This window comes from Falco biarmicus, chromosome 2 (assembly GCF_023638135.1).
Source record: "Falco biarmicus isolate bFalBia1 chromosome 2, bFalBia1.pri, whole genome shotgun sequence".
Classification (NCBI taxonomy): Eukaryota; Metazoa; Chordata; class Aves; order Falconiformes; family Falconidae; genus Falco; species Falco biarmicus.
Window position 1 is genome coordinate 33414053 of NC_079289.1, and position 27814 is coordinate 33441866.

General features: G+C 38.6%; 1 protein-coding gene and 1 long non-coding RNA gene across 2 annotated transcripts; both read right to left on the bottom strand.

Moving 5' to 3' along the window:
* Nucleotides 1-1706: 1706 nt before the first annotated feature.
* On the bottom strand, nucleotides 1707-27814 carry DNAJC15 (DnaJ heat shock protein family (Hsp40) member C15). The gene is made up of 6 exons (XM_056328577.1): nucleotides 27652-27814; nucleotides 19367-19418; nucleotides 16864-16937; nucleotides 9775-9851; nucleotides 5065-5135; nucleotides 1707-1923 (listed from the first exon to the last, which is right to left on the bottom strand). The coding sequence occupies exons 1-6, from the start codon at nucleotides 27751-27753 to the stop codon at nucleotides 1853-1855; spliced, it is 447 nt and encodes a 148-aa protein (XP_056184552.1). The 5' UTR covers nucleotides 27754-27814; the 3' UTR covers nucleotides 1707-1852.
* Nucleotides 25116-27640, bottom strand: LOC130144611 (uncharacterized). Its single transcript, XR_008820195.1, has 2 exons — nucleotides 25683-27640; nucleotides 25116-25444 (listed from the first exon to the last, which is right to left on the bottom strand). It is a non-coding gene; the product is annotated as an uncharacterized LOC130144611 (long non-coding RNA).

The following is a 27814-nucleotide window of genomic DNA, read 5'->3' on the forward strand; positions in this document are numbered from 1 at the left end:
GCCTTATCACCCTAACTGTAGAAAAGTCTCTAAGTCACCTAAAGTTAGTGTTTTCTTCCAGGGTCATCTTAAACCTTTTTTCTTCTCTCTTTAATGAAAGGAAATTGTGACAAAGTGGGAGGAACCTGACAAAAAAAAAATAATTGTGTTTTCTTCCTTTCAAGGAAAAATCCATATAAACTGGACACCCACCACTGGGTAAAGATAAACACATGTTCTAGTGGATAATATGAGGTTGGATGCTTTAATTATTTAACTGCTCTTAGCTACTTTTCTCTGGCTAAATAACCTCGGGAACAGAATATCTAAATTTTACATTGGTAGCACTTCAGCAAGTTGTTTGCTGCACTTCAAGTGATACGAGCCTGCAGTGATACTAGAAGGTTTTTCAGTCTTGCACTGAACTTACTAGACTGTCTCATCTCATCATCATCTTCTTAGGAGAGTTAATTCACCTGCAGCCAAGTTACAAGTAGAAATTTGCAGCAGCCAAGTACCCCAAATGGCACCTACCCTTAACTGTCAATTATAGCTTTTTTAAATCAGACATTCACAGCTCCAGTATTCCCCAAAGTCAGCACTAGGTTGCTAGGGTGCCACATAAGGAGGTATGCGTGATACTTTGGGATATGAAGCATAATGCAGAGCTGTCAGAATTACCTGAGAACTAACCAAGTAAGTCCACCCAGAGCCATAACCAAAGGAACTGTCATCAGGGGTATAGTCCTGTCTGTTCCCTGCTGCAACAGTTTTACACCAGCCTGACATGACCGGACTGACCTAGACAACTGCAGCCTATAAAATCCACCTGAACTCCATTCAGTTCCACTGCCATTAAAAACCCCTGCAACACCCCAGCTGCTACAGAACAAACATACACTGTGACTTGAAGTAAAACCACGTCAAAATAATTACTTGACAATTTCAGACATCTTTTAATATGCAAAAGAACTAACCAAACCCAAGCCTCTTCCTTTGTATCTCCAAACGCCATATATACAGCTAATGGAAACTGCAGTCTGTAGTGCCGTTAGTCATTTTGTTCTGAGTTGCAGCTCTGAAACTGCACTCATGAATAAACCCTACTGTTTCACTAGCAGATTTAAGTGCAAGGTGATGCTGAAAACCTGCTGTAAGGGATCTGACTATTTCCTGTGACACAATACATTGTCACATATTTTCTAGTAGATTTAGATTAGAAATAAGGAAGAAATTCTTCACTATGAGGATGGTGAGACACTGGCACAGGTTGCCCATAGAAATTGTGGATGCCCCATCCCTGCTGGAAGGGTTCAAGACTAGTTTTGGACAGGGCTTTGAGCAACACACTCTACTGAAAGGTGTCCCTGTCCATGGCAAGAGGGGCTGGTAACTAAGTGATCTTTAAGGTCCCTTCCAACCCAAACCATTCTATGATTCTGTGAAGTCTTCATCATTGAAGAAAAAAACCCTATATTTAGGACTATTTTTTTTAATTTGAAAAAGCTCCAAAAGTTTAATGAAAGAGGCAACTACTTATGAGGAAGAACACAGACAGTAAGAAAACATTTTAAAACTTGTAATGGATCATAATTCAGTAAAAATACACTAAAATTGAGACATAGAATCATAGAGTATCTCAAGCTTGAAGGGACCCATAAGGATCATCAAGTCCAACTCCCTGCTCCTCACAGAAGCATAACTGTACATAACTATAAAAGATTCAGTTTTGGTTTTAAATAATATTAAATTTTTAATTATGAAAATAAATAGGAACAATCAATGCGGTGTTAGGAACTGTGCAGAGCAAGTAGATAGGAAAGCTGTTGCACGATGTATCTGCTGAATCTCCTATGACCCAAGGCTTCGGATTTCAGTTTTTGGCACTGGATTCCAACAAGTCTTTTGCTTCATTTATTTTTGTTGCTAAGTAAGGTGATCCACCTGAGAAGAAGAGGAAAGGAATACCATTTACACATCACTATTAAGTACCAAATAACTTGCAGCATCCCCTTATTACTCACTTTTATTAGCTTTTCCTTCCTAAATACATCCTTTCCATATAACTGCTTAAAAAATGGCATTGATATAAACTAATTGATAAGGAAACACGAGACATGCAACCAAAACTGAAGTCACTGAAGAATAATGCTGAACAATTTGTCTCAGAGAAGACTGAAATCTGAAATCACTTTACATCAGTGTGATTCAGACTTGCAGTAAAATGCTGCTGCAAATGTATGCAAGGTCAGCTCTCTCGAACACTCATCCAAAGCTAACATCTATTATCTCCACTGACCCCAAAAACTAAAAGGTAAAATTTTATATATAAATTTAACATAAAAAAAATAAATCAGGAAGTGTGTGCACATGCACACTCACACACAACAAGCCTCTCCTACGCTAGATGCCAGAATCACCAGCCAGAAACCATCACATTAAAGCTATTTAAACATGGTACGCCTTCTAACTTCTAGTCCTGAATACTGTCATTGCTTTACGCTCCATCTAACAATCTGATTACAGTTCAGCGGTCTTTTTGTGTTTGGGTTGTTTTTTTTTTTTACTCTCCCCCTGAGTGTCAACCATCTGCCTACAGTCACCAAAACCAACATTACAAGGTCTGTATCAGTAACTTACCACTCACAATAATACACCTATATTTTTTTTACAGGAAAATGTGTTTCCAGCAGTACTGCGCACGGAATAGCCTTTTCCAAGGCATCTGTTCAATCATTTTTCCATTCATCACTTCATTCATTCTATTCTATTCATCAGAAAGGATTATGATAGAAGAAGCACACAGAACTAGTTGTAGACACATGTAAATAAAAACAAAAAGGCAAGGCTTTCTTAAAGACTTCTTTAGAACATACCTGTAGGAATCCAAATTATGAAGTAATTTCATGGTGTAATAAAACAACTGCAAAGAGTAATGGAGTTCTTTTGTTCAAGTTTTGGTTTTGTTTAAATGTAGCCCTGATAACTAAGACACACTGGAGGAAAGCGAGGCAGGGCAGGGGAAAGATAGAGAATTGACTACTGGAAAACAAAAATGTTTTTCTTCTTTGTTTTTAAACCAACTGGCTTTTTAGTCAGGAATAGGATTTACTACATTAAGTAATGCTTCCTTCAAAGAGTAGACGAGAGCATCAAACAGACAGTAAAGACTAAAAACTGCAATAAACAATGTATCCCAAGTAATTTTAAAACGTGTGTTGATTTTCTGCATGTCTAGAGTGGAGGATCTTAAAGTAAATTCAAATGTGCTGGAAGTGTTTTCACTACATTTACATCCTTAAGTGCCATATTAATTTTGGAGCCCTCCAATGAGAGAGAATTCAATCTCATGATTGCCTAAGTGTTTGTAATTAGGGCAAGTCCAAAAAGGCATTTCTGCCTCTTTTTTCTGTGAGCAAATATTCTTTCATAAAACTAGTAAATGATAAATTAACATACAATGTATCAATATAAAAACACTTTAAAACTGAACTGTAAAGGTTAATAAGCAACCATTTTAGTAGTGCTCACTGGGGATGTTATTATGCAAACTCCTGTATATTTCTTCTTTATTTCTAATAATTTTCTTTTCAACATTTTGGATCTCAGATAATTTGTAACTTTTAACATCTGTAATTATTGCACTTTCTTCTACCAAATCTAGCTGGTAAATTATTATTTTAAAATAACATTTTAATGTTGAATATTATTTTTAAAAGCACATCTGTGCTACACACAGCCAGAAGAAATCAAGATACATACATAAGCAAACAAGTCTCTCTGTGATGCCACATGTTCAAGATTACTCCAGGCTCTTGCTCTGTAGCTGAAGACATTACACAAGCTTTTTTTCTATAGCCATGCCAGAAGAGCTGCAGGGGCAGCACAGAGGCACAAATCCCTTCAACTGGTGTTCCTACTGAGAAAATGCTCCATCTTAATAGCACACAGGAGGGCTCACTACATCCATCCAAACATACACTGTGCCCAGCTGCAGGTGCATTACAGCTGTAAGAGCAGGTCGTTAAAATGTATGATCTTTGCAACGGGAGCTGCCTCTCTAGGTCTACTCAAAATCCACACAGAGATTCATGGTTCTGGCTCAAGTCTCCAAGTACTGCTACAACAAACTCTGAAATTAATTATAAAAAAAATGTTGACCTAATAGGTACTCTAGCGGTTAAGAGGCCTTTGGCCATCCTAACACATTAGAAATACAGAAGAGAATTTCTCTTCTATGTCTGTGCAGCTTATACATTATAGAAAGTGTAAAAACAAAGTGTGCAATCGAATAAGCAGGACAATTTTTGAATTAAACTGAGGGTTAAGACAGCAAAGAAAAGAATCGACCAAATACTTCCCATGGCTAGTGGTCACAGTTATTTTTTCATTTTCTTAAAATGGGGTGCTGGCAGGGAGCCCTGTAATTCTGTCAAAAAGATATAAAAACCCTCCGATTTCCCCTTTTGACTTCCGAAATACAGTGCAACTCTTCACCATCTGTTATTTGAAAGTAGAAACAGCAATGAACATATGGGCTTTCTTTTTCAACCAGCTGTAGTGTAGTTAAAGTTATAATAATAGCTTTTCTGTAAGATAAATTTACATTAAAAACCTGGCCAGTAAAGCAACAGTGCCTAGCTTTACATTTTTTCCAAGCGAATTCCAGGAAGTCTGAAATTCATCAATGATGTAGTGACTACAGAACATTTCCCCACAGAAAGTTACTTTCACACATGTGACTGGTCCATCTCAGTTCAAAACAGGAATTTGAGTTTAATGTAAAAATGTTACAGCTAATATTTTCATATTTTGTAGTAGAGTTTTTAAAGTGTGGAAGACTGGTCCCTGAGCTCATAGTTTTAACTGAAGCAGCACAAGTATAGAAAACAATATTAAAGGAAGATGGGTAGCACTGTGGTTCATAAAGCCTGGTTTATCTGAGAGAAGACACACAGAAGCTCAGGTCTATAAATAACATACATTTGCACGCAGTGTGGTTATTTACACAAACAGTAAACTTAAAAGATCTCATTTAAGCCACTTCCTTTCCAGCTCTGGTTAAGAAAAATAGTAATTATTTACCTTTATCAGGATGATTCAAAATCATGATTCTTCTATGGGCTGTTCTGATTTTGGCCTTGTCAGCAGATGGACTGCAAAAATAAATCAAAGTGTTTACCATAAATGCCACAGTGTTCAGGCTATAAATTATAGTTTATACGCGCTTCAAAAATAATTAAATCTTGAGATTTTCACCATCTTGTGGACAAAACATAAACTGCATTTCTGAGGAAGTAACAATAACAAAGGCATGTGAAACACACTGAGAAGGACATTTTTAAAAGGCCTGTGTATTTGAAACATACAAATATCTTTCAGGGTTTGATTTTTTTATTGTTTTTTAAACACAATACATCCATTCATTTAAAACAATTTAGGAAAAAAAAAGAAAAAAGAAAAAAAAAACCGGCAGCTCTAGGGTGTTTCTAGCTGGTTATTCTTACCATTAAATGCAGAAAACACATTTTTTCCTCCTAGAAAATAAGTGTTTATATGACCAGTGACAAAACAACAAGTATTTAATACTATCACATTTTGTTCTACTGTAAATATTTTTATAGCTGCTATAAATAATTCTTCTTTCTGCTGGGGCCTGAAAAAAACCTGTATTTGTTATTTTTGCAAAGCTCTTCAATCTATTACATTCAGGGACACGCTGATTTATGAGTGCTACATAATGTTTTTTCATTCAATGACAGATACATAAAATATGTACTTGGCCTAAATTAAATACGCACCTTAACAGACAAATAACCACTTATGGATGCAGTATGCCAAAACAGTACGGCTATCATATGCAAAAGGACAGTCTGAATGGTTCAGTTTCTCGTGATTTGTTAGCATGCAGAAATGAAGCCGTGCTTTCCACTCCAGGTGACTTCTTAATCAGTGATGATTCAATTAATTAATCTTTTTGTAGATACAGTTTGAATTCAAGGTATCAGCCTAACTAAATTCCCGAAGTAAACAACCTCTAATTATTATTCTGTCACAGGGAAATTAGGGTATGTTGCAAAAATAGTTCATAGAACTGCATACGAAAAGACTATTTCAATGGAACAGAAAGGAACCCAGAAAGTATGAATTAAACTGAGGGTGAAAGGCCTTGAACTACACAAATACAAAAATGAAGTATTTCTTATCAGACAGCTAAAAATATCAATCATCTATATTTTGATTTGTAAAGTTGTTTAATAATAAAAAAAGGAAAGTTGATATACCACATTTAGAAACTCAGATGGCTAGAGCGTTAACTGTGGAAAAGTTGCAGTTCCATATCATGGAAAATCATGCTGTGCTGCTCCAAGAAGCAATGGCGACAATGGTGTTTTACATCAAATTTCCTTAGTTTGTAAGGTATTGCTTATTGCACAAAGTAGTCCCTAAAGATTCTTAAATCACTACCAAAAAACCTTTAATGTCAAAATCACAGTTATGTTGAATGGTACAGCCTCACAACTTGAGTCACGCCAACGTTGTGCTGCCTTCCAACACTACCAACTGGCTGAGAAGTCTATCACCTTGGTGGGAAGAGTCAATACAGTGGAGGACAGGGCTGACGTTCAGGGGGACCTGGAGGGGCTGCAGCAATGGGGTGACAGGCACCCTTCACAGACTTCAACAAGGACAGGCGCAGAGCCCGGCACCTGGGGAGGAAGAGCTCCTCGCGGCGCTACAGGCTGCGGAATGGCTCTGCTGAACGGGGCCCAGGGCGCAGCAAGAACAAGAGCCAGCGGTGCCCTGGCTGCAGAGAAGGGCAGCAGCCTCCTGGGCTGCGTGAGTGGGAGCACAGTCACCGGGTCGACGGAAGCAGCTATTCTTCTCTGCTTGAGCATCCACATCCAGCTGCTGCCTCCCGTTGTGGGACCTCTGTACAGGAAAGACATTGGCCAGCCCAGCAGGTCCAGCAATACAGGTCCAACCACAGTGGCGGGGGGCTGGAGCACTCGCCCTCCGAGGGGAGGCTGAGCCAGCGGGGCTCATGCACCCCAAAGAACAAAGGGCTGCCTGGGGACCTCACAGCAGCCTCCTCAGCACCTACAGCGAGGCCGTGAAGAACATGGGTCCAGGCTCTCCAGAGTCATGCACGGTGGGAGGTTGAGTGAAAACAGGTACAAATTGAAAAGTGGGGGTGTGAACTGGGTGTTATACTTGCACAACTCCAAAGAGAGTCCAGCAGGGATACGGGTTGCCCAGCAAGGATGTGCACTCTCCATCCTTGGGCATCTTTCAAGACCTGCTGGACAGTCCTGAGCAACCTGCTCTGACCCCACTGGTGGCCCTGCTTAGAGCAGCAGGTAGGACCAAAGACCTTCTGAGGTCTGCACCAACTTGAAAGGTCTTATGATCATGTAATTATAGTCCTAGAAATCATGTAAACACTATAATCACATGACTACCTGTGCAATAAGCTGTGTTTAGAAATAAAATAAGTTTTTTAAAAAACAAAGAAACTCAAAGCCACTAGGATTAAACATTAAGTATGTTTATGTTTGTACACTTACACAGTGTACTATTTTTTTAATGTGATAGCCTAATTTTTTTTATGTCATTTAAGAATTATTATTTAAACTTTTTTAACTAATGCACATATATATTTTCATACATTAACAATTAACTATTTCCTGTGGAAAGAAAAAGTATGCATCTTGTTACAAAGAGTAAATCATGTAATACAGAAAATTTTATCTCACACTTTTCAGACATATTTTCTAAGCTCAGAAGTTCAGTGTAGGAATTTGATAGTTGTAAACCATTATACTTAGGACAGCCATATTTTGCTAACATTATTTTGTCTAATGTTTGTAAAACACTCCTAACATTTTCACCTCCCATGTAATCTCATTCTGCCATCTCTCCCATCAACAGTTTCTTGTACAGAGTACATAATTAATATTATTGCTGTGTTTACACTGAATTTCAGTAATCAGTGCTGCTTCATAAGAACTAATGCAAGAACTTAAGATAAGTCAATATTTCCAATACAGTATTTGGTAGATTTGGATACCTTTTATATCATTTAAATACAAGTAATTCACGTGCATGTTTCTACCGAAACCCCTGCAATCTCACAAGATGGTTGTTAGAGAATAATATTTGAAATGTAAAAGCTACCATTAAATGGTCACCTTTATCATGGCTTGTATTTATTATGTATACTACCCATGCATACTCAGCATTTGAAGTACTGAAGAAAGTCTTTGCCTCAGAATTTAATATGACTTGGAAGTGATGACACAGAGGACAAGTGTTACAATAATAAGATCAGGGCCTAGACAGATCTAGTTTGTGCATACTCTGGCATTTTCCATAACTCAAAAAAACCCCAAAAAACAACACAACCTATCTTTCTTTCTTTATTTCTTCTTGGTGGCATTTATATATATATATGTCATGCAGCAAGCAGTGAGTTAAAACTGGTCTAGAAAAGCGTGTTTAAACAATCTATTTCCTATAAAGATATCAGCCATGCTTCTACACAATTAAATGTTATAAAGGATTGAGCCTAAAGAAGAACATTTCTTAAGTCTGATTAAGCCTTGATGTTTGCAAGACTCAGTCTAAACACAACAGGCAGTGTCACTGTTCCAGTGCAGACTCAAGCTATTAAAATTAAAAATTACAAGTGTATTGATTAACGATGTGATGAAACTTCAGACATTTACATTAGCAGTGTCCAAGCTAGGCATCGCCACTGTATACGTGCTTTTGTAAGCTGCCATATGATACTCTGGAATATCACTGAATTTGCTCTTATAAAGTGAAAGTGTTAATACATTATCAAACTCAAAGGCCAAAGGAAGTATTTCTGAAGAGCATTCCTGTAAATCTCTTCTTCAGTGTGCAAGCATGGAGCATTTCAAATAAATGTAATGGTTTTATTATACAACTTCTTAAAATGAATACTAAAACTGCATAATTTCCATTATGTTAAAAATAAACACAAATAGCACCCTGAACAGCATTTTGAGTCCCAGTTTTCACCATCTGAAATATTTTCTTCTGGGGATAATTAAAACCATTCTCCTTATGGTTGTTTTTTTTTTTCTCTCTCTTAAACCTTAAAATTAAAAATTAATCTAAACCTTAACTAAGAAATCTACTAGGGTCAGATCTGCTCCTCTCGTCTGGAAAGCCATCAGACTCACCACCTGCTTCACAGAAAACAGGTGTGTGGTACCATTGGCCATCCAAATGTTTATTAAAAAAATCCATTGAATACTCAGCTTGGAAATTATTTCCCATACCTCCTCTAAATGACAAGTCTCTCCAAGTATTTTTGTTTGGAATATGCTGCAACTTTTTAAATCCATACAAATCAGAGGGGAGAAAGAAAAAAATAGTATTACTGACTCATGAAAAAAATGAGCAAAATTGATTTGTTTTCCTCGTTTATTAATATAATCTACAATATTACTTATCTCAAGGGGTATTTTTGGAGACCAGGCCATGTGATCACACTAATTAGCACAGTATGTGCTATTCTGATTATTTCTAGAGCACCAGTTCTCCACTGCAATATGTTACTATGCCTTCAAGCCAAACAGAAGTTGCATGTTTTATTAGCATTTTGTTTGCTTTTTAGCTTAAGCAGAACATTAGCATGGTTTACAAGTCATCAGAAGTCCTTTTTTAAAAGTTATTATTTTGGCAAGAATATTCCACATTCTCACAACATGCATCTTCATTCAATACTTGGCAAACAAAAATATATTAATACAACACACCTACCTTACACCTAAAATAAGACTAGCTTCTCGCCTACTCATTTTCTGTTCAAATCCTCCTTTGTAGTACAATGAAAGACTCTAAAAAGAAGAAAGGGAAAACAAGCAATAATTAGTTTAATCTACAAGGTCCCAGGACCTAAATCGTATTTATATGACCTCATTCAGAGCATTACATTTATCTATAATTTATTTTGAAGGTATGGAATGGTTACAAACCAGATAATATGAAAGGACTTATCCTGAGTGTTAACACATATAAAAACCAACTTAAAAATAACTATCAGTAGTTTTTTCCATCTTCTATTGCTAGTAAGAGATATTAATAGCTACAACCATTAAAATCCTGCTTTTGGGCAAAAAAGTCCACAATGGAAGTACACACTAGCATAGAGTGGTACAGTGTGTGTGCTGGGGAGGGCAGGGAAGAGAAAGCAGGAAACTTGTTTAGAACAGCTTTGGTCCCACCACAATGGAAAACGACAAAAGTCACAATACTCTGGCATCCAAGGAATTATAATCACTCTGAAGTCCAGATATTTCTACAAAGAAAGTAGGTAGAAACAACTATAAAAGCATAAGGACAGATAAGTGTAATACACTGAGTCAGTATGTGTTTTCACATGAAGGAATGTTACTTCAAAAATTATATCAACAGTTCTTTGAAGGAACCCTAAAAAATAAGCAAAAAGAAACAAACAAAAAAAAAACAAAAAGAAAAACCAAACCCCACAACACCAAAAAAAGGCTTAGCATCAAGCCACAACCTCTCTTTCAGGAAATCACTCAGCAGAACACTGGAAAGTAACAGACTATATGGGGAAATCCTAACCAGCTTCTGCCTTTACATCCTTTCCCAGACACTGATGACAAGTAGAAGACAAAGGATCTGGAGTGAGTTTTTTAAAACTCATTGGCATGAAGGACTTTAGCCACTGTTTTAGGAAGGGGAGAAAAAACACAAGTGGGAAAAGAACATTAAAAAGAAGGAGGTGGATATGAGAGTAAATCATTACAATTAATTTCATAGGTAATGGGTTGCACGTGTATTTGTCAACCATAAATGTATTTTAAATTTAAAAGAAACCCAAATGAACAAAAGTTACTGAACCACCACTCACGGTTAGCAGTGATGACCTCAATGTAAATGCTTCTATGAGAAGGATTAGAGACTAGCCCATTGCTACACAAATAATAGTCTAAGCTGCACAAGTCCCAGAGGCAGCAGATGTAGCTCCAAGACAGCCTGCCTTTGGGGACCGCCACACAGAAATCACTCAACAAGACTGAAGTTCCTCAATGCAAAACCTATCACCTGGGGAAAAAATAAGCTGGTTTTGTTGCTATCAAAGGGAAGTCTGGCCTGAGAGCTGAGATTATTTAGAAGTGTTCCTTTTACCCTCAAGTAAAGATGTGTTTAGCCCTTAATAAAATAGTTTTCTCACTAAACGAATCTATTTATATTCAGTGAGAATTCTGACTTATGTTTACACAAACTCTCTCTTATGTAACTTCAAAAGCATTAAAGCATTTAAAGGGCTCTGCCTATGATATCTAAGCAAAGCCTTTAATTAAGCTTAGGAGTGACATTCACCCAAAAGTATGGGTCAGAAATACCTCACCTATTGCTACCCTTAAGTCACACACAGCCACAGCAAAGGTTTTCTAGTGTGCTGCTGTGATCTGAAACTGATTTTATCTTCCTTCTTCCCACCCTAAACCATACACAAAATCATACTACAGGTATCAAAGCTGAAGCAACTGTGCACGTGTCATACCTGCAAGAAAAATCTGTTGAGGAACCCCTTCTATAGCCGCAGGGTAACACAAAACAGGTCTGTAACAGCGCACATTGACATTACGGGTTAATAGTATGTAACACAAGGGCTCCTCCAGTCCTCTACAATGAAACAATGCCAATAATTTAATGACCACCAGATAACACCCTTGAGGAGGCAAAACTGCACAAAAATTTGCAACGATGCTGTACAATAACTACAGCCAGGAGAGAAAAGTATGCTTTAATGTCCTCTAAAAGGTCTTCCAGAATTTCTCCCAAAGCAGCTTAGGTACAGATGGAGTTCTGAAAAGGTTAATTCTTCTCTGCCCTTCAACTCTGGCATACAACTCTCATACAGGAGGAGAGGACACTGGTCCACTGTTCATGTCGAGAAGAGCAATATTTGAATTATCTCTAACATGGCTCATCTCTGTTCTTGGTATTTTAGATAAAATCTACTATTTAAAATAAGAGAATAGAGAGGGATGGCTACAGGCTTCCATTCAGAAATACGTTTTCATGTTTTTAAAGCCCACTTCCTTGACACTGTTCTAACCTTGGGAAGCCTTGATTCAGTTCACTTCCAAGAGGAATGAAAAAAATTTCTGTATGTGCCCTTTGGCACACAAACAAAAGCAGTTTGTTGAACTGGTCATTAAGAAAAAACATTTTCTTCTCAGAAGTGAAGCATGTAACAAGAATAATCAATTCTTAAATTAAGATTTTGATCCTAACCAGAATTTAAAGGAAATTAGACATAAAAGCTATTTTTCCCATTGGTTAGAATAAGGGTGAAGATTCGTTGAGTCTTTGTTTTATGAAACGTCTTCGCAAATTTCTAGTTCCCTAATGAAACAACTTTTGTACGCTATCAAAATCAAAGCTTCCCCCTGCCCGCCCGCCCCTCCCCACCCCCAGTTGTAAATTCTAAGCAATGGCCGTAATAAAATGAAACAATACTGAAGATATTTTCTGTTATGAAAACTTCTCGATGAGCAAGCAGTTCCAGACAAAGACACTGGTTTATTTATTAACTTTGGCTATTGCAAACGAAGTCTGTACTGGAAAAGACATTGACATAACCTCTCCATTTCTTTATACTATTTGGGATGAGGGGACAGCCTATCATTTCATTTACTTTGTTTCCTTGCATGCTATCCTTATATATTATTATGTTCAGCAACTTACGGAAGCAAATTCTGCTTCCTGAACAAATACTATTCATAGATTTGGGAGCGTGGGTGTGGGGAAACAGAAAATGGCTAGACTTGCTCTGCAAATGTCTATTCACTCTTGCAAATTTTCACAAAAGCAGTCAGCTAAGAAAATCCAACCCATTTGGATCGTGACGTTTTCAAGGTACTTTTCCTGGCATAGCACAGGGAAAGCATAATCACTGTTTCAATGCCAGGTAAGAGATTCAAAACTCCGTAACTGAGACTTTTTCATCCATCATGTAACATGAAGTAGTGAGTTTTTCTGAAAACTGTATGTGTTGTTCCACCACCAGTATACTTCTCCACTGAAATGGTAACAAACACTGGAAGGAAAAAACACCCCAAACTATAATAACAAACTATTTAGAAGCTGTATTATAGTATAACCTATAATTTGCCAAGATCGACTTCAACTTCCTTAACTTCAGTTATTAAGAAAAAAAAAAAAAATAAAAAGGATTGCAAATTGCATTATTCTCTGGAAACTATTTTCAATGAAGGACAAGAGAGATGGTTGCTACCCTTACCTCTCAATTCAGAACACTGTGAGTCTGAGCAGAATCAGATCCAATAAGGGAAATGCAGTGCAAAAATCTCTAATTAAGTGCTATAGAAAACACCATTTTCTTCTGGAACGCAGAATTTTCAGGATTGTGGTATTTAAGTATTTTGACAGTTCATTTTGCCTAGATTTTCTGTTTCTATCTTCAGTATCTTCTAACTTCCAACCTTCAATATCAGTGATTCAACAAAGAAAAGTAATGAACGCTATTGAAATTCTTCCTTTTTTTTTTTTTTAAATTCCACATTTTAGGAAATATTATTATAATTAACAGCATTAAGGTCTGCCTAAGGAAGAAAAGCCAAATGACTACTTGGTGCTACGCACCTTCTACTGGCAACAGACTCCTGTCACTACACACAGAAACAAAACAGTGTCACTGGCATTTGTGTCACCTGTAACAAAACTAGGCTCAAACTAAAGAAGCGTTTCTCTGGAAACTAGCATTACGACTTGTCATAGAGGGGAAATGACAATGTTTCCTCTCATGTCTTTCTCCATTGAAAAAAGATGGTACAGAATTTCAGAGCTAAATTACAGCAGCATTTACATGTCATATTTAAGAATACCTGTTTAACTGCCGTAAGTTAAAGTTAAATGAGAGGTAGAAATTCAGAATAAACGTACCACTTTTACTTGCTTTCCTTACTATTTGTGACTAAAAGATGAGTGCAGCTGTTGACCGTACATGTTATTTATTTAGGTAAGTAAATATGAAGTGTCAAATACCCGAGACAGAGCAAGCAAGCATTTTAAATCATCCCTTCAGAATTGCTCAACTTGACCTTACCCAAATCATTTATTAGTGAGCAGGAAGAAAGCATAAATGGCATCTGGATTACATTGTGTGACTACAACCAACACAAACTGTGATTTCTACTTCAAACGGGGAGGGGGGGTTGGGGGACAGGGGGATGACGGGGACAGGACACACAACATCAGTTGCAAATGAGGGGAGGAAGAATGGGGGCTTACAGAGAGAACAAGCTAGCTTTGAAACAGACAGCTGCTTCACAGTCTCTCTCAAACAAAAACAAACAAACAAACAAAAAAACCTACCAAAAAACAAAAAGGGAGGTGATGAGGGACAGGGTTTGATTCTAGAAAGCTAGAGTAACTTCTGAAAGTTAGGTACCTCTAAATACCATAGGAAACCAGCAAAGTAACAGTAAGCCTAGGCACTAACTTTTAATGTGAGATTCTTCCTCCAGTAAGCAAAGATAGAAGTATTAACTGCTTGATTTCAATTGTCAGTAAAGTTTAGAGGAGGGTATGCTGTAAAACGTGATGAAAGTGCTAATCCACAGATAATACTCAGCAGCTTCAAATTCTCCAAACAAAATCATGTAAAGCCACTGAAATAAGAAGTCTGGACAATAAGCCCTTACAGAGGATCTTTTGACCTGTATTTTCTGTATTGTTTAATGAAAAATTATAAATAGATAATAACTGATTGTTAAGGGGAGAAGAAAAATACTTGGAAAAAAATACAGTCCAAGAAAGTAGTAGCTGTAGAGTAGTAAAGAACAACTGATTTTGGCTAAGAATTACACAAGTATCCTAAAATGGACTATGACCGTGGAAGAAAAGCATTATCATTACCCTCACAAATGTAAAGCTGACAAATACATACAGTTAATGGCAAATAAGAGAGAATTTTTATTGTATTCAGCAGAACTCGTCTTACACTGAAAACTCATAGTTTCAAGTTCAGAAATAGAATAATAGAAGACATGTACTCTACTAGAAATCAACATATAATTCTGGGCTATGAGGCAGGATGCAAAGGCAAACAGAGGATGCAGCTCCAGGGACTAGGAACACCGAGAAGTGCAGAAGCTCCTGGTTGCTCTTTATGTTGTTCATGAATTCTGCAGGACTCTGAAAGTCACTGTGGTAAAAATGCGATAGGCCTGTAATGACCCTGGCTCAGCCAGTATACCAGTATTGAAGGGTACGGTTTCCTAGGAACAGACACCTCTCTGTGCAGCAACATGTCGTATTTCAATGTGATAAAAAGAGTCACCGTCTGCTTTCTTAAGTGAAGACGTCTGAATTTAGATTCTCTAGCCTATGTCTACAAATGGATAGAAGGAGAAATGCTAGCGTAAAACTGCTGGGGAGGGAAGGTGAAGACTGAAGCTCTCCCTACTCTGAAGCCACATGTCCTTATCGCTAGCTACTTCTAGCAAGCCTGAAGTCAGACTGGATCTGTATCATGTGAAAGCAATTTAATTCACAGTACCTAAAGTCTCCTCTGCTGTTTTGGCAGGCAGCTTGGGAATCTCTCAAAAATTTACTTTGAAAAGGGAAAATAAAATGGTGTTGGTCTCACAACAGCAATGCAATAGAGTGACAGAAAGCAAAAACTGATCCAGGAAGCCTGTTTCTGGCTGATACACATCACAATTAAGAACAAGTGTGGACCATCCCCAAGAGGACAGCCCATGTTTCGAGTCCTTTCCTCCCCAGGAAGCTTGCACTGATGAAAACTGGAGTTTCAGCACATGAACATGAAGTACTGATGGCAAATGAATTTGGACCCTAGGATCTGTCTATACACTGCAGACAGGCTCTGTGCTGCAACCAGCCTCACATTAACAGGAACAATATTAATGATCACTTTTTTAAAAAAAAACACCAACTACTTTAAATATATTTTTCAGGAAATAATAATCTGCAACAACTACTCCCTCAACACCCTCACCCATCGGCATAAGAGGGAAATTGTGCTCCTTCCACTGTGGTGAAGCATTCACTGACTATGAACCCTGAAAGAATACACCGCCACAAGCAGACATATACCTCTCTGGGAATTACTTTAATCAAACAGGAATGGAACGTACTTATTTATTTACCAGAGGACAGTGTAGCCACTGAAGCAGAAAGTAAATGCTCCCGAATATTCCCCGCATATGCTCCTCTCACAACACTCTACCTCTTGATTTATTACCTCATTAATATATTTGTAAAATATGTAGGGCAAAACAAAGAACAAAAACTTGGTTAAAAGTTCAGATTAGATGGGGAAGAAAAAAAAAAGGCAACTCTCGCATGCACAAGAAAATAAGCTCCCCCATCTCTATGGCAACCTTTCCTAGCAGTCTATCAATTTGTCTTCTTTATTTTTAACACTGTATCTGAAAGAAAAATGACTTTAAATTCTTTCAGTTTTAGCTTCCTGAAATGAAACTGCATGTCACTCCTTTGTAATCTCTAGAAATTAGCTATTTTCTTACAGCACACTTCAACAATTTATCATACATTTACTAGCAAAGAGTTCTGAAACATGGAACACCACCACAAAAATCAGAACTGTTTATCAAACTCATAAACATCTTCTGATATAGCTTCATCCACAGGGGTTTAAAATATACCAGATAATACGCCAGAACATACACAAGTAAGGAGCACCCCTATCCTAGAGAAAAAAAAAATAACTTAAGTGGCACTTACCATGTTTAATATAAAACTTCTCCTTTCTAAATACTTGAAATCTAAAAACACATAGTAGAAAGTAACCTCTAAACTTACAGAAGTTGAAATCCTCTTTGCTGTTTCTGTAATTGCCTGCTCCAATGGCTTCCAAAGGTGGAAAGCAAAACGACCTGAAACAGATTGAAGTTAATGGAAATGATAGCCAACATTCACTAAAAGTAAAAAAAAAAAAAAAAAAAAAAAAAGAAAAAAGTCTCCAACTTATGTTCATTAGCTTACACATGATTTTTTGGGGTAAAAAAAAAGAAAAAATAAAAATCCTTCCTTGTTAATCTTTTTGTCTCATTTATATTCTGTACAGCAACATTGCACTTTACTGCTTTTCAAGATGTTCCCTCAACAGCCATTTTTGGATCTTGCCCAGCCAAAGTTCCACAGTAAACTTGCTATGGTTTACATTTTTCAATCTTTGCACTACTGGGGAAGGGAGGGGAAGAGGTTTAGTATACCTTATCTAAAAACCTAGTCATGGACTGCAACGATCCACTGTGTTTGCTGACAAAAGAAATAGATTCAAATGCATTTCAATATGATAAATGAAGATATCTGCCTTGTGAACTTTAAGAAAAAAGCGTAGTATAAAACATTAGCTTTACATATACATTATTTATTAAATACTGTTCAAAGGTTGCAACTTCAAAAAAGAAATCTATGTACTACACATTTCTTGCTGTGATGTTGTATGCTTAATCACACATTTTGTAAGTACTGGTATTTTTTGTTACAAAGAGACGATCCTCTGGGATTCAGAACCATTCAACTCCCCACCGGCAGTGAACATCTATAGCTAGTAAAGACTAGAAGGAACACTACTGACTGTGTTCTCAGAAGTACAAAGCAGGTCTATCAACTTCAGAACCAAGATTTGCACCATGTTACTGCAGGATTTCCCTGTGAGTCCCCTCTCCCCAATTACTGTGCTTGATTAACTATTCATTAGCAATGTAATGTACTATTATACACAATGCAAAAACTTGTTATTAAATGTGGCTCTGCTTCATTCAAACACCATCTTGCTTTCATTCTTAAAATATGCAATGTGTCCATATGTTTAGTCATGTAAACCTGTGCCTACGTTAACATGGACGTTAAAATCAGTTAGAGTATCACTGTTGCCATGCTGTGATGTACTAATGTATTACCTCACCTTCTTTTTAATGCTTGCTGTTACTACTCCTTTGCTAGCTGCCATTAATATTTCAGCTCAACCAGCAGAAATTTTAACAGCACTCCTCTTCTGCTTCTATACAAACACATAGATAAACCAACTTCTTAATGGGTGTACATCACCAAAGATCTTGTCTTCCCTTCCCCTAACCAAACCCCCCCCCCGAATTGTACCCACTAAACACCTGCTAATGTTTGCTGCAACTTGTTCATCTATTGCATTTGGTGTATGCATTTCCACATATATGCTGAAAAAAATGGAAATAGATTTGTGTACTTCGAAACCAGAACAGACCACAGTTACCTGGTCTGAGTACCCCAGAGTACAGATTATTTTAAGCCCATGCCCTGATGTTCAGACTAGAACCTATTTTTCAGAAGAACATACAGTCCAGAAGCAAAGAGTTCAGATAACAAACAATGTACTGTGGAAACACTTTAGTATGATAAAACCACCACAGCCACTACAGCCTTCCATTTTTCTGTATTTGAATTTGTTGAGCATCACCTTCACATCACAAGATCCTGTTGCACTCTTCTGTACTACAGAGCCCTCACCTTGCAATAGATTTGCTCTTGTTCCCAAAAATAGGCAAATGACTCAACTGATGATTCTTCAGTCTGCATCACTGTCAGACCACTCAGGTTAGTCTGAACAGGTGCTTATGGACTCTAAAGTTACTATTTCTAACTTGTGAGTACTCCACCTACTTCAGTGCAAGACCAGTTTCTTCAGCGCTTCAGGGTAGTAACAAGTAGCTAGGGAACAGTAATCTATAAAACTGCTGGTCTCTTTTCCCAGGTAACAAGTGATAAAACTGGAGGAAACAGTCTCAAAATTTCACTATCTAAAAGATATTTAGACTGGATATTAGGAAAAATGTCTTCACTGAAAGCGTTATCAAGCACTGGAGCAGGCTGCCCAGGGAAGTGGTTGAGCCACCATCCCTAGAGGTATTTAGAAAACATGTAGATGTTGTGTTTAGGGACGTGGTTTAGTGGTGGACTTGGCAGCATACAGGTTTATGGTTGGACTTGATGATCTTAAAGGTCTTTTCCAAGCTAAATGACTCTATGATTCCATGTTATTAAATAAACAAAGTGAACTTTTCACATTACATTTTGAAGACAAAAAGCAGATGGAACCTTTTAGCTGATGCCGACAAAAATAGCTGTGATTTTTCCCAAAAAATTTTGGAAAATATGTCAAGGATTTTGAAGGGACAGGAACTGTAACTGAACACAATTCTCCAGAGAACTCTCAAGTGACCTTCCACTTTTCACTATTTATATTCATAAAAACTTCATTAACCCTTTTGGAAACTGCAGCTCACAAGCAGTAATTCCACACTAAGCTGGTAATTTAGCTTACCTGCAAATGCAACAGTTGCAACACCAAGCCCAACTGCTATCATAGTCCTGGCCTAAAAGCAGAAAAACAGGAATCAGAATAACATGCAAATTCTAATTTAAAATACATGCACCTTTTACTTTAACAGTGAGTATTTCTGATGTCTGACATAGACATTTCATATATAATTTACCAGACAGATAAAAGTGAGTTCTGTATTCCACAGGCTATGTTAGATTTTATAGTTCAGTCCCATTAACCCATGCCAATGCATCAGGTGTAACCTGGAACCACCCATTAGCAAATCAGTGAACACTGACAAAGCAGCTCACAGTATGTCATGATAAAAATACAAGGCAGACAACTATTTGTGATTACTTGAAATTATTTGTGCAGACTAAGTCAACACATTACATAACAGAAAGTATCAGTTCATTAGAAAAACATAAAGAACTAAAACAAACAATATTATTTTGCTAAGTCCTTCACTGGAAATCTCATAATAAAATTACTTCAAAATTGTATTGGAATATTAACTTAAATGCTACAACCACAAATGTACATTAGTGTTTTCCATCTTTCATGTATTGACTCATGGAAGCCCCAATAAATACATGAAGCCCAGTAACCTCTTTTCATTAGTGTCAATCACTGGCTACACTCTATCATATAGTACAAATATTCGTGAATAGGCTGATTTCTGACAGATTTCAGACAATGTTTATCAGCAGCCAAAATCTGCTTTAAGTCTAACTGCGCTTATTGGAAGCAATCCCACCAAAAAGACTGGAACCCTCAGATTAGGTGTACACAGTGCCTGAAGAAAGTCAGGCACCTCAAGAAGGACAATAAGAGGTATCTCTGTGTTGAGCAAAAAGCTGCTGAAAGATACATATTGGATCTTGAAGGAGAGATTGACCTCACACGTTTGCAGAATTCAAGAAGGGTAGTGATCATTGCAAGTGTTGGGGCTTCAGTTCCACTTCAAAAAAGCCTACATGCAATCTTGGAAACAAATGAAATAGTCATACGTGGTACTATCTGTCTTATCATGCGATAGCACAATAATGATAGTTCAATAATGCCTTGAATTTTCCCCCAGGAAACATAAGAAGTCAGATTAGGCCCGTTTAGCTTGAATTCAAAACATAATGATAGTGAAAGTGATTTTTATCACCAGACTGTGACTTCTATATATGACTGACTTCTGCATTTATCCAATAACTGGTTTATAAGTCTTCTACCAACAAGCCTGACAGTAAGACTTAAAGCCCAAATTTCAATGTGAGTGTCCTAATAACTGGGTTTGGAGATTTGGAGCCAAGTTGCCTTTGCTACTGAGATTCCTGGGGCTAAAATCTTCTGTCTTTGATTGTACCCAATCTCACTTCTAAACAGAGTGAGTAGGGGAAGAGTTGGGAAACACTGGTTTTAAAGCCTTCTAGAGCTGGCTAATAGGGTTTAGAACACAGGTTGACAACTTTCCCAGGAAATGCACTGCTGTACAAGGTGTAGGCACTGCCATCATGCCCAGTGGCTCCTATGGCTTCAGCTTTGAAGGCAATCGGCTGTGATCACTGTCAGTATGGAAAAAAGTGGTAGTCTACTGTGCTGGTTTAACCCCAGCTGGCAATTAAGTGCCACGCAGCTGTTCAGTGACTCTCCCTCCATCCCCCTGCAATGGGATGGGGAGAATTATTGGAAAAAAGGTAAAAACAATGAGTTAAGAAAAGTTTAATCATTGAAATAAAACAAAACATATTTATTAACAATTGTAATGAAAGGGTGGGTGGAGATAAAACTGAAGAAAAAACAAGTGATTCACAATGCAATTGCTCACCGTGCCCAGCCAGTTCCTGAGTGGCGATTGGCACCTCTTGGCCAGTCTCTTCAGTTTATAAACTGAGCATGGCATTCTATGATGTGGGATATCTTTTTAGCTATTTCAGGTCAGCTGTCCTGGCCCTGCTCCCTCCCGGCTTATTGTGCCCCTGCCCATGGGCAAAGCACAGGAAAGTGAAAAGCCCTTGCCTTAGGGTAAGCACTGCTCAGCAACAGCTGAACCATCCCTGTGTTATCAACATTATTCCCATTCTAAGTCCAAAACACAGCACTGTACCAGCTACTAGGAAGAAAATTAACTCTGTCCCAGCCAGAACCCGGGCACATGCTCTGACTTCATTTAGAAAAAAGCTGTATTCCTCTGTACCTAGCTTCTGGATCCTATGGTTTTAAGTACCTACCTCGCAACTACCTGTGATGGGGCTATTCTAGCTATTCGCATAACATAATACTGCAATTGCCTAGGGGTTTCTAGTAGAAAAAAAAATGACTAAACATAGTGAAAGTGGCACTGCAAAGTTAAGACTAGGGGTGTTCCGGCCTTAAAAAGTCTGCCTGTCTATCCCATTTTAGTAACCTAACTCTCATTTCGGCGTAGTCTTCAGTCTCAATATTAGCATTCATTTCTGAATGTAAAAATAATGTAGTAGGTTTATGTCTGTTGTTTCTTTCAGTTCCACAAAATTTCCCCTCATCTTTAGACCATGAAAAAAAATCTAAGTACATTACCTTAAATCTAAGTACAGGAGCAGGACCATGAAAAAAAATCTAAGTACATTACCTTAAATGGTAGAAGATGTAAAATAGCAAAGCATACAGTTCATCTCCTCACAAAACTAAAACTCTTCTAACTTCTTCTCACAAATCTGTTTCCCTAGGTTCTCAGTATTCGAATCTTCTAAAAATTTCCTCCAATTCTTTTGCTTAGACAATAACCAGAAACAAACACATTTCTGAAAATATCATAATCCTATAGCAATTCTCTATTACTCTGTTCTGTGGTTTGTGACCATGGATTTATATTCAAGAGACTTTTTGTCCTGATTTTGGCTGGGATAGAGTTAATTGTTCTTCCTAGTAGCTGGTACAGTGCTGTGGTTTGCATTTAGTGTGAGAATAACATTGATAACACAGGGATGTTTCAGCTGTTGCTGAGCAGTGCTTACCCTAAGGCAAGGGCTCTTCAGTTCCCGTGCTCTGCCGGTGGGCAGGGGCACAAGGAGCCGGGAGGGAGCAGGGCCAGGACAGGTGACCCGAACCAGCCAAAGGGGTATCCCATACCACAGAATGTCATGCTCAGTACATAAACTGGCAGGGGCCGGCCAAGAGGTGCCAATCACTGCTCGGGAACTGGCTGGGCATCAGTCAGCATGTGGTGAGCAATTGCATTGTGAATCACTTGTTTTTTCTTAGGTTTTATTCCTCTTTTTGTTATCTCCCTTTTCATTATAATTATTACTATTATTTATTTCAATTATTGATTTTTTTTCTATCTCAACCCACAGGTTTTACCTTTTTCCAATTCTTGTCCCCATCCTGGGGCAGGGGGGCAAGCAAGTGAGCAGCTGCATAGTACTTAGTTGCCAGCTGGTGTTAAACCATGCCTCTTTCCTTGACTTGTTCAGAGTGACAGCAAGAATCTTTTACTAAGTGATTACAGTCAATTAAGAGCTCAACAATGTGTGAAATAGATCACACTGGCAAAAGAAATAATATTTATTAGCTTGCACTTGTCCAAATTAAGTTATACTTGCTTTGCCACCAAAAAGGTGGTTTAAGTCAGCAGTTTACAACAAGTTATCCAGGTTGCAACAAGGCATTAAGCAGCAGACACCTCATCACGGGTAAGGCCAAGCACTGAGACCAGGCTAATAAATAATACCTGGACTCTGTCAGTTCAGTTTAGAAATAGCTTAAGTGTTGGTGCGCACAGTAGTCTAGGAACAGAATGTCTGGGACCCCTTCGGGCCTCTGATAGAGTCAGCCATGTCCACTGGGATGCATTATTTCATTCTCAGTGGAAAGCACCAGCAGTTAGTAGAAAGCTAGTGCTGCCTGGAAAACGGCAGGTAAAAAAGCAGCATGGCAGCAGCTCTAGAATAGGAGCAGTACACAGCATCAACAGGAATATGAACACAAGTCAGAAAAAAGGTAAAAGTGATGGAAAGTTCAAGCCAGAGAAGCATGAAAGGCTGTCCATGTTTTGAAGTGAGGTACAACCACCAGAAAAACTGAGAAATACTGGTTTATGGTAACTCACCTTATTTGCATGATGAGCAGATTAGAGTCAATTTTCACATAGTAGCAAGGAACTGATAGTCATGCCAAACCACCCTGAATGTTTGTTGTGTGTGAAAATATCCAGCTACACACATGATAAAAACTGAATTTGAACCAATGTAAGAACGATTGCATGGTTCTTTTACCAACGCAGCCACTGTTATAAAATAAGTGGCAGCTTCAAGTACTAACCAATGAGCCCTTTAAGTCCAGCCTGACTCCGCGTCCTTTGCCATGCTCACTAAATTCAGTTGATTATTTAGAACAGTAAATCCAGGTTTATTCTGGTGCTTTGAAGTGTAAAGTATAATGTTCAAAGCTTTAATTAAATGCACTCTTTTCCTATCAATATTAAATGAGAGCAACTCACCATCACTGTGAAAGGGATCAGTTAATTTATGGCATGCTAATACAGCTACCACCACAACCATTTTTTAGCTCCCATTGCTTGAAAATGCATTTTATTTCAGACTCATAAAGGCTAAAAAATTTAAATATTTACTGACTTTCAATTAGGACAGAATTGACCTCCCCCTCCCTCAGAAAAATGCCATCAAGAAATTTCTAAGACTTATTTTTTAAATGAAAGCATTCTGTTAAGTTCCAAGAGGGAAAAATAAAGAAATACAAGATTAAAAAGCAACACCTTTCCCTTTATTTATTCAGTGAATCAGCTCCCAAAGGTTAGTCATTAACCCAATGTTATTCTGCTGATCTCAGTATTTTACTTTTACTATATAGTTCAGTTTTCAGTAACAAACCCTCTTAGATACAGAAAACAAATAAAACGAATTTTTGCTAAAACTGCAAAACCTGGTATTTTTCTTAAAATATTCTTTTCAGAAACATGTGTAAGAAAACACAAACTTTAGAAAGGCAACTGCAAGACCTGACTTCCCGAAGTGTTTGGCAAACAAGAGGTTAAAACATATTAATTAACATAGAGTATGTTCCGAGGTTTACTTCATATACTGTTAGCATACAGAGATCTGTGGCTTAATCTTTTAATATCTGATCTGCCAGTAGCCTTATTTTTTTAGCAGAAGAAACAGGGAAGAATGAGATATTCTTTTTGCAAATTTCTAATCCACAGTGCTCTGCTAACTTAACCATAGTCAAAAAAATATAACTACTTCTGTAATTCTTAGCATTGCAGCCTCTCTATGAAGTACAAAAAAGTTAAACTTATAAACAGAAGTAGAATTTCAATTTTTAAATTTTTTCAATTTTAAAATTTCAGCACAACACTATTACAGCTGACTACAGGCTACAGGAATCACCATTATGAATGTCAAAACCTATCTGCTTCTATAGGATTTGGATTTTACACACTGCTTCTTCTACCACAATTAGTGAAAACTCCCTTCTCAGTCAAATGAAAAATACTTTGATCTTCTCACAACTAGCTTTCAGACACACAGCAAGAGCTCCAGAGTCTTTTGCCTCAGAAACATACAGTGTAATAGAATAAAAAGCTGAGAAAATAGTAATTTGTTCTGATGGGTTTGATGGCATTTTGTAGTTAGTCCATACTTAATCACAGATCAGCAAAATAGGAAGTGTGTTCTTACATTCAACTAAGTACAGAAGAGTAAATTGCTTGACCAAAGATTTCATTTTAAGGAGGTTTGGTTTGTTGGGTGGTGGGTTTTGTTTGGTGGTTTGTTGTTTTTTGTTGTTTCTTTTTTTTAATTAAGTGTTGTATGACTCTAAGAAATAGGATTCACAAGTATATTAACCAAGTGTACAAAAATATTTCTGAATCTAAATTTTTCCTTAAATAAAAATTCTTGATTTGAAATAAATGATTGTTTGGCATAGAAGCTAGAATAATGCTTGTATTCATCAGAGAAGTAGCTACAACTTACTGGAAGACTGTTTCAGAGCAAACCACCTAATTATATGGAGCTGAATACATTCTGAAGTGGGATTATATTATGAAGTATCTGCAACAGATTTGATTTCATAATCTAATACCTTCCTTCCAATCTTACCTTCCTTCCAATCTTACCTTCCTTCCAATCTTACCTTCCTTCCAATCTTACCTTCCTTCCAATCTTACCTTCCTTCCAATCTTACCTTCCTTCCAATCTTACCTTCCTTCCAATCTTACCTTCCTTCCAATCTTACCTTCCTTCCAATCTTACCTTCCTTCCAATCTTACCTTCCTTCCAATCTTACCTTCCTTCCAATCTTACCTTCCTTCCAATCTTACCTTCCTTCCAATCTTACCTTCCTATGAGACTGAATTTTTTTCCAACAGCAAATTAAAAGTAATTTCAGCTAGATGCTGTTCTCTGTACTCACCCAATTCTCTTGTGTCATTTATTTCAGAGCAACTTTTTTGGTTTGTATATAAAGCTATGCCTACAGTTTCTGCTATTTTTTCATAGGAAATGGTACCTGAGCAACAGATTCACTAACAGAAGCATTACCATAAAGTATTCAAATCAACCCTCTTGTGTGTTAACAATGGCCTGTTGCTGTTATCTGTGAGAACAGACTCTTTATACTTCTACTTTTGCTCTTTCATCGCTTCAAACTGCGAACGCTTTTGTAAACCAGCTACCAGAGTAACAGTGATCATGATCAAGTGACTTCAGCTAACATCCTGGACAGCTCACAACCACGATTCAGGGTAAGATAGGGTAGGTAGATTCAGGGTAGCTCTTTCAGCCCCCAGAGGCGGATGCTGCTGTTTGACTTCTGCTACTATTTCCTTCCACTGTGGCAAGAAGGGCTCTGTAGGACGTCAGAGGAACAGATGCAAAACACTACGGTTGATCTTGCTATTTCTCTCTGGCAAATTTTAGAATTTGCTTATACATAGCTTAACCTCCTTCTGAATTCCTTAGCCAGGAATGAAGTAATAACTGTCCTTTCTTCCACTATCCATCTACACGACACCATCCAGAGAAACTGTGAAAAGAGCTTCTACTGCCAACTGTACGCTAACAGTTTACAATGTATATATGCCTGAAAAATACTGCATTCTCCACTGAAAGGCCTGGCTAAAGAATAAATTTCAACAGACAATTGCAGCAATCCAGATTCTACTCTTCTAAAGACCTACCTCAATCTCTGGATCTGACAAAATAACTCCTACCAACAGAGCAAGCCGTGGTAACCCCAGGTGCAATTTTTAGCCCAAACAAGTAAGATGACCCAAAGAGTCCACAAAATTCACTAGGAATTTCCCTGCTAGCATTCCATGGGGAGAGTACATGGACTTGACAATAGTAAGTTTAAGACTCAGTGTCTAAAGATTACACAGCTTGCTGTTAAATACACAGAAAAACTCTCCTGGGGGTCGGGGGGGAAGTCCTAGACCTAGACAGTAGTAACAATGAATAAATAACTTATAAAGAATTACGATATAAAAAATGTTTTTTTTTAAAAAAGTAGATATAACAACACACACACAATGAAGTAAGGCAAATACATCTTTAAAGCCATTCTCAAAACATGGAAACTTCACCATCCAGTGCTTTAAGCAGCGATCCAAGTATTTGTCGCACTTCTCCTTTTCTAAAGGGAACTCGCTGTCTCACGAACTAGTCACAGTGACCAGAACCAAGGAGAGGGATGAAGTTCCAGTGCCCTTCCCTCCAGACCACAGCACAGCACCAGGACACTTCGGCGGCACCTTGGCTCCACTCCAGAGCCACCCGGCCTCTCTCCCATTGCAAAGCACCAGGTGAGAGCCGCTTCCCTGAAACAGCGCTCTACAAAACCATTAACGCCCAAACCCGCCGTAACAAAGCTTGCACAGCACGTGGAAACATCACAAGTGTATCGTGTCTGTACGGCAGGGGAACCAAAGCTCGGGCCCGCTCGCCCCCGCCAGTGAAGGCCCTGCCGCGCCTGAGGCGAGAGGCGCCCGCCTTCCCGCCCCGGGCACCCCCGCCCCCACAGCCCCGTCCCCCGACCGCTGTCCCGCTGCTCGCACCCGGGGGGTGAAAGCCCCGGGCTGGCAAACAGGGCAGGTGGCGGCCTCACGGCCCGGCAGGGCCCAACCGCCAGCCGGACCCGCGGCGGGCACCCCGCGGCGGCACCGGGCCCGGGCGGAGGAGCGGCCCCCGCCCCGGCTCCGCGGGCCGGAGGGGCACAGCCGGCTGCTGTCCTGCCCTCCCCTCGGCCGCCACTCGCGGGATGCGCTGCCACCCAGCCCCCGGCGCGCTCACCAGCCCTCGGTCCAGCTCGGCATGGCCCTTGCCGGCGCCCGTAGGGACTCTGGCGTACTCGGCATAGCGCAGGCCCTCGGAGGAGGCCGCCGCTCCTTCCATGCTGGAGAGGGCAGCAGGGCGGGCGCTACGGGTCGGCCGGAGAGACAAACCAGCCGGGGCG

Excerpts from the sequence above, each read along its gene's own strand:
- DNAJC15 (XM_056328577.1), bottom strand. The coding sequence starts at position 27,753 with ATGGAAGGAGCGGCGGCCTCCTCCGAGGGCCTGCGCTATGCCGAGTAC. Across the intron at positions 19,419-27,651 it reads CCGAGCTGGACCGAGGGCTG|GCCAGGACTATGATAGCAGT; the intron begins GTGAGCGCGCCG and ends TTCTGCTTTTAG. Across the intron at positions 1,924-5,064 it reads TTTGAATCATCCTGATAAAG|GTGGATCACCTTACTTAGCA; the intron begins GTAAATAATTAC and ends TCTTCTTCTCAG.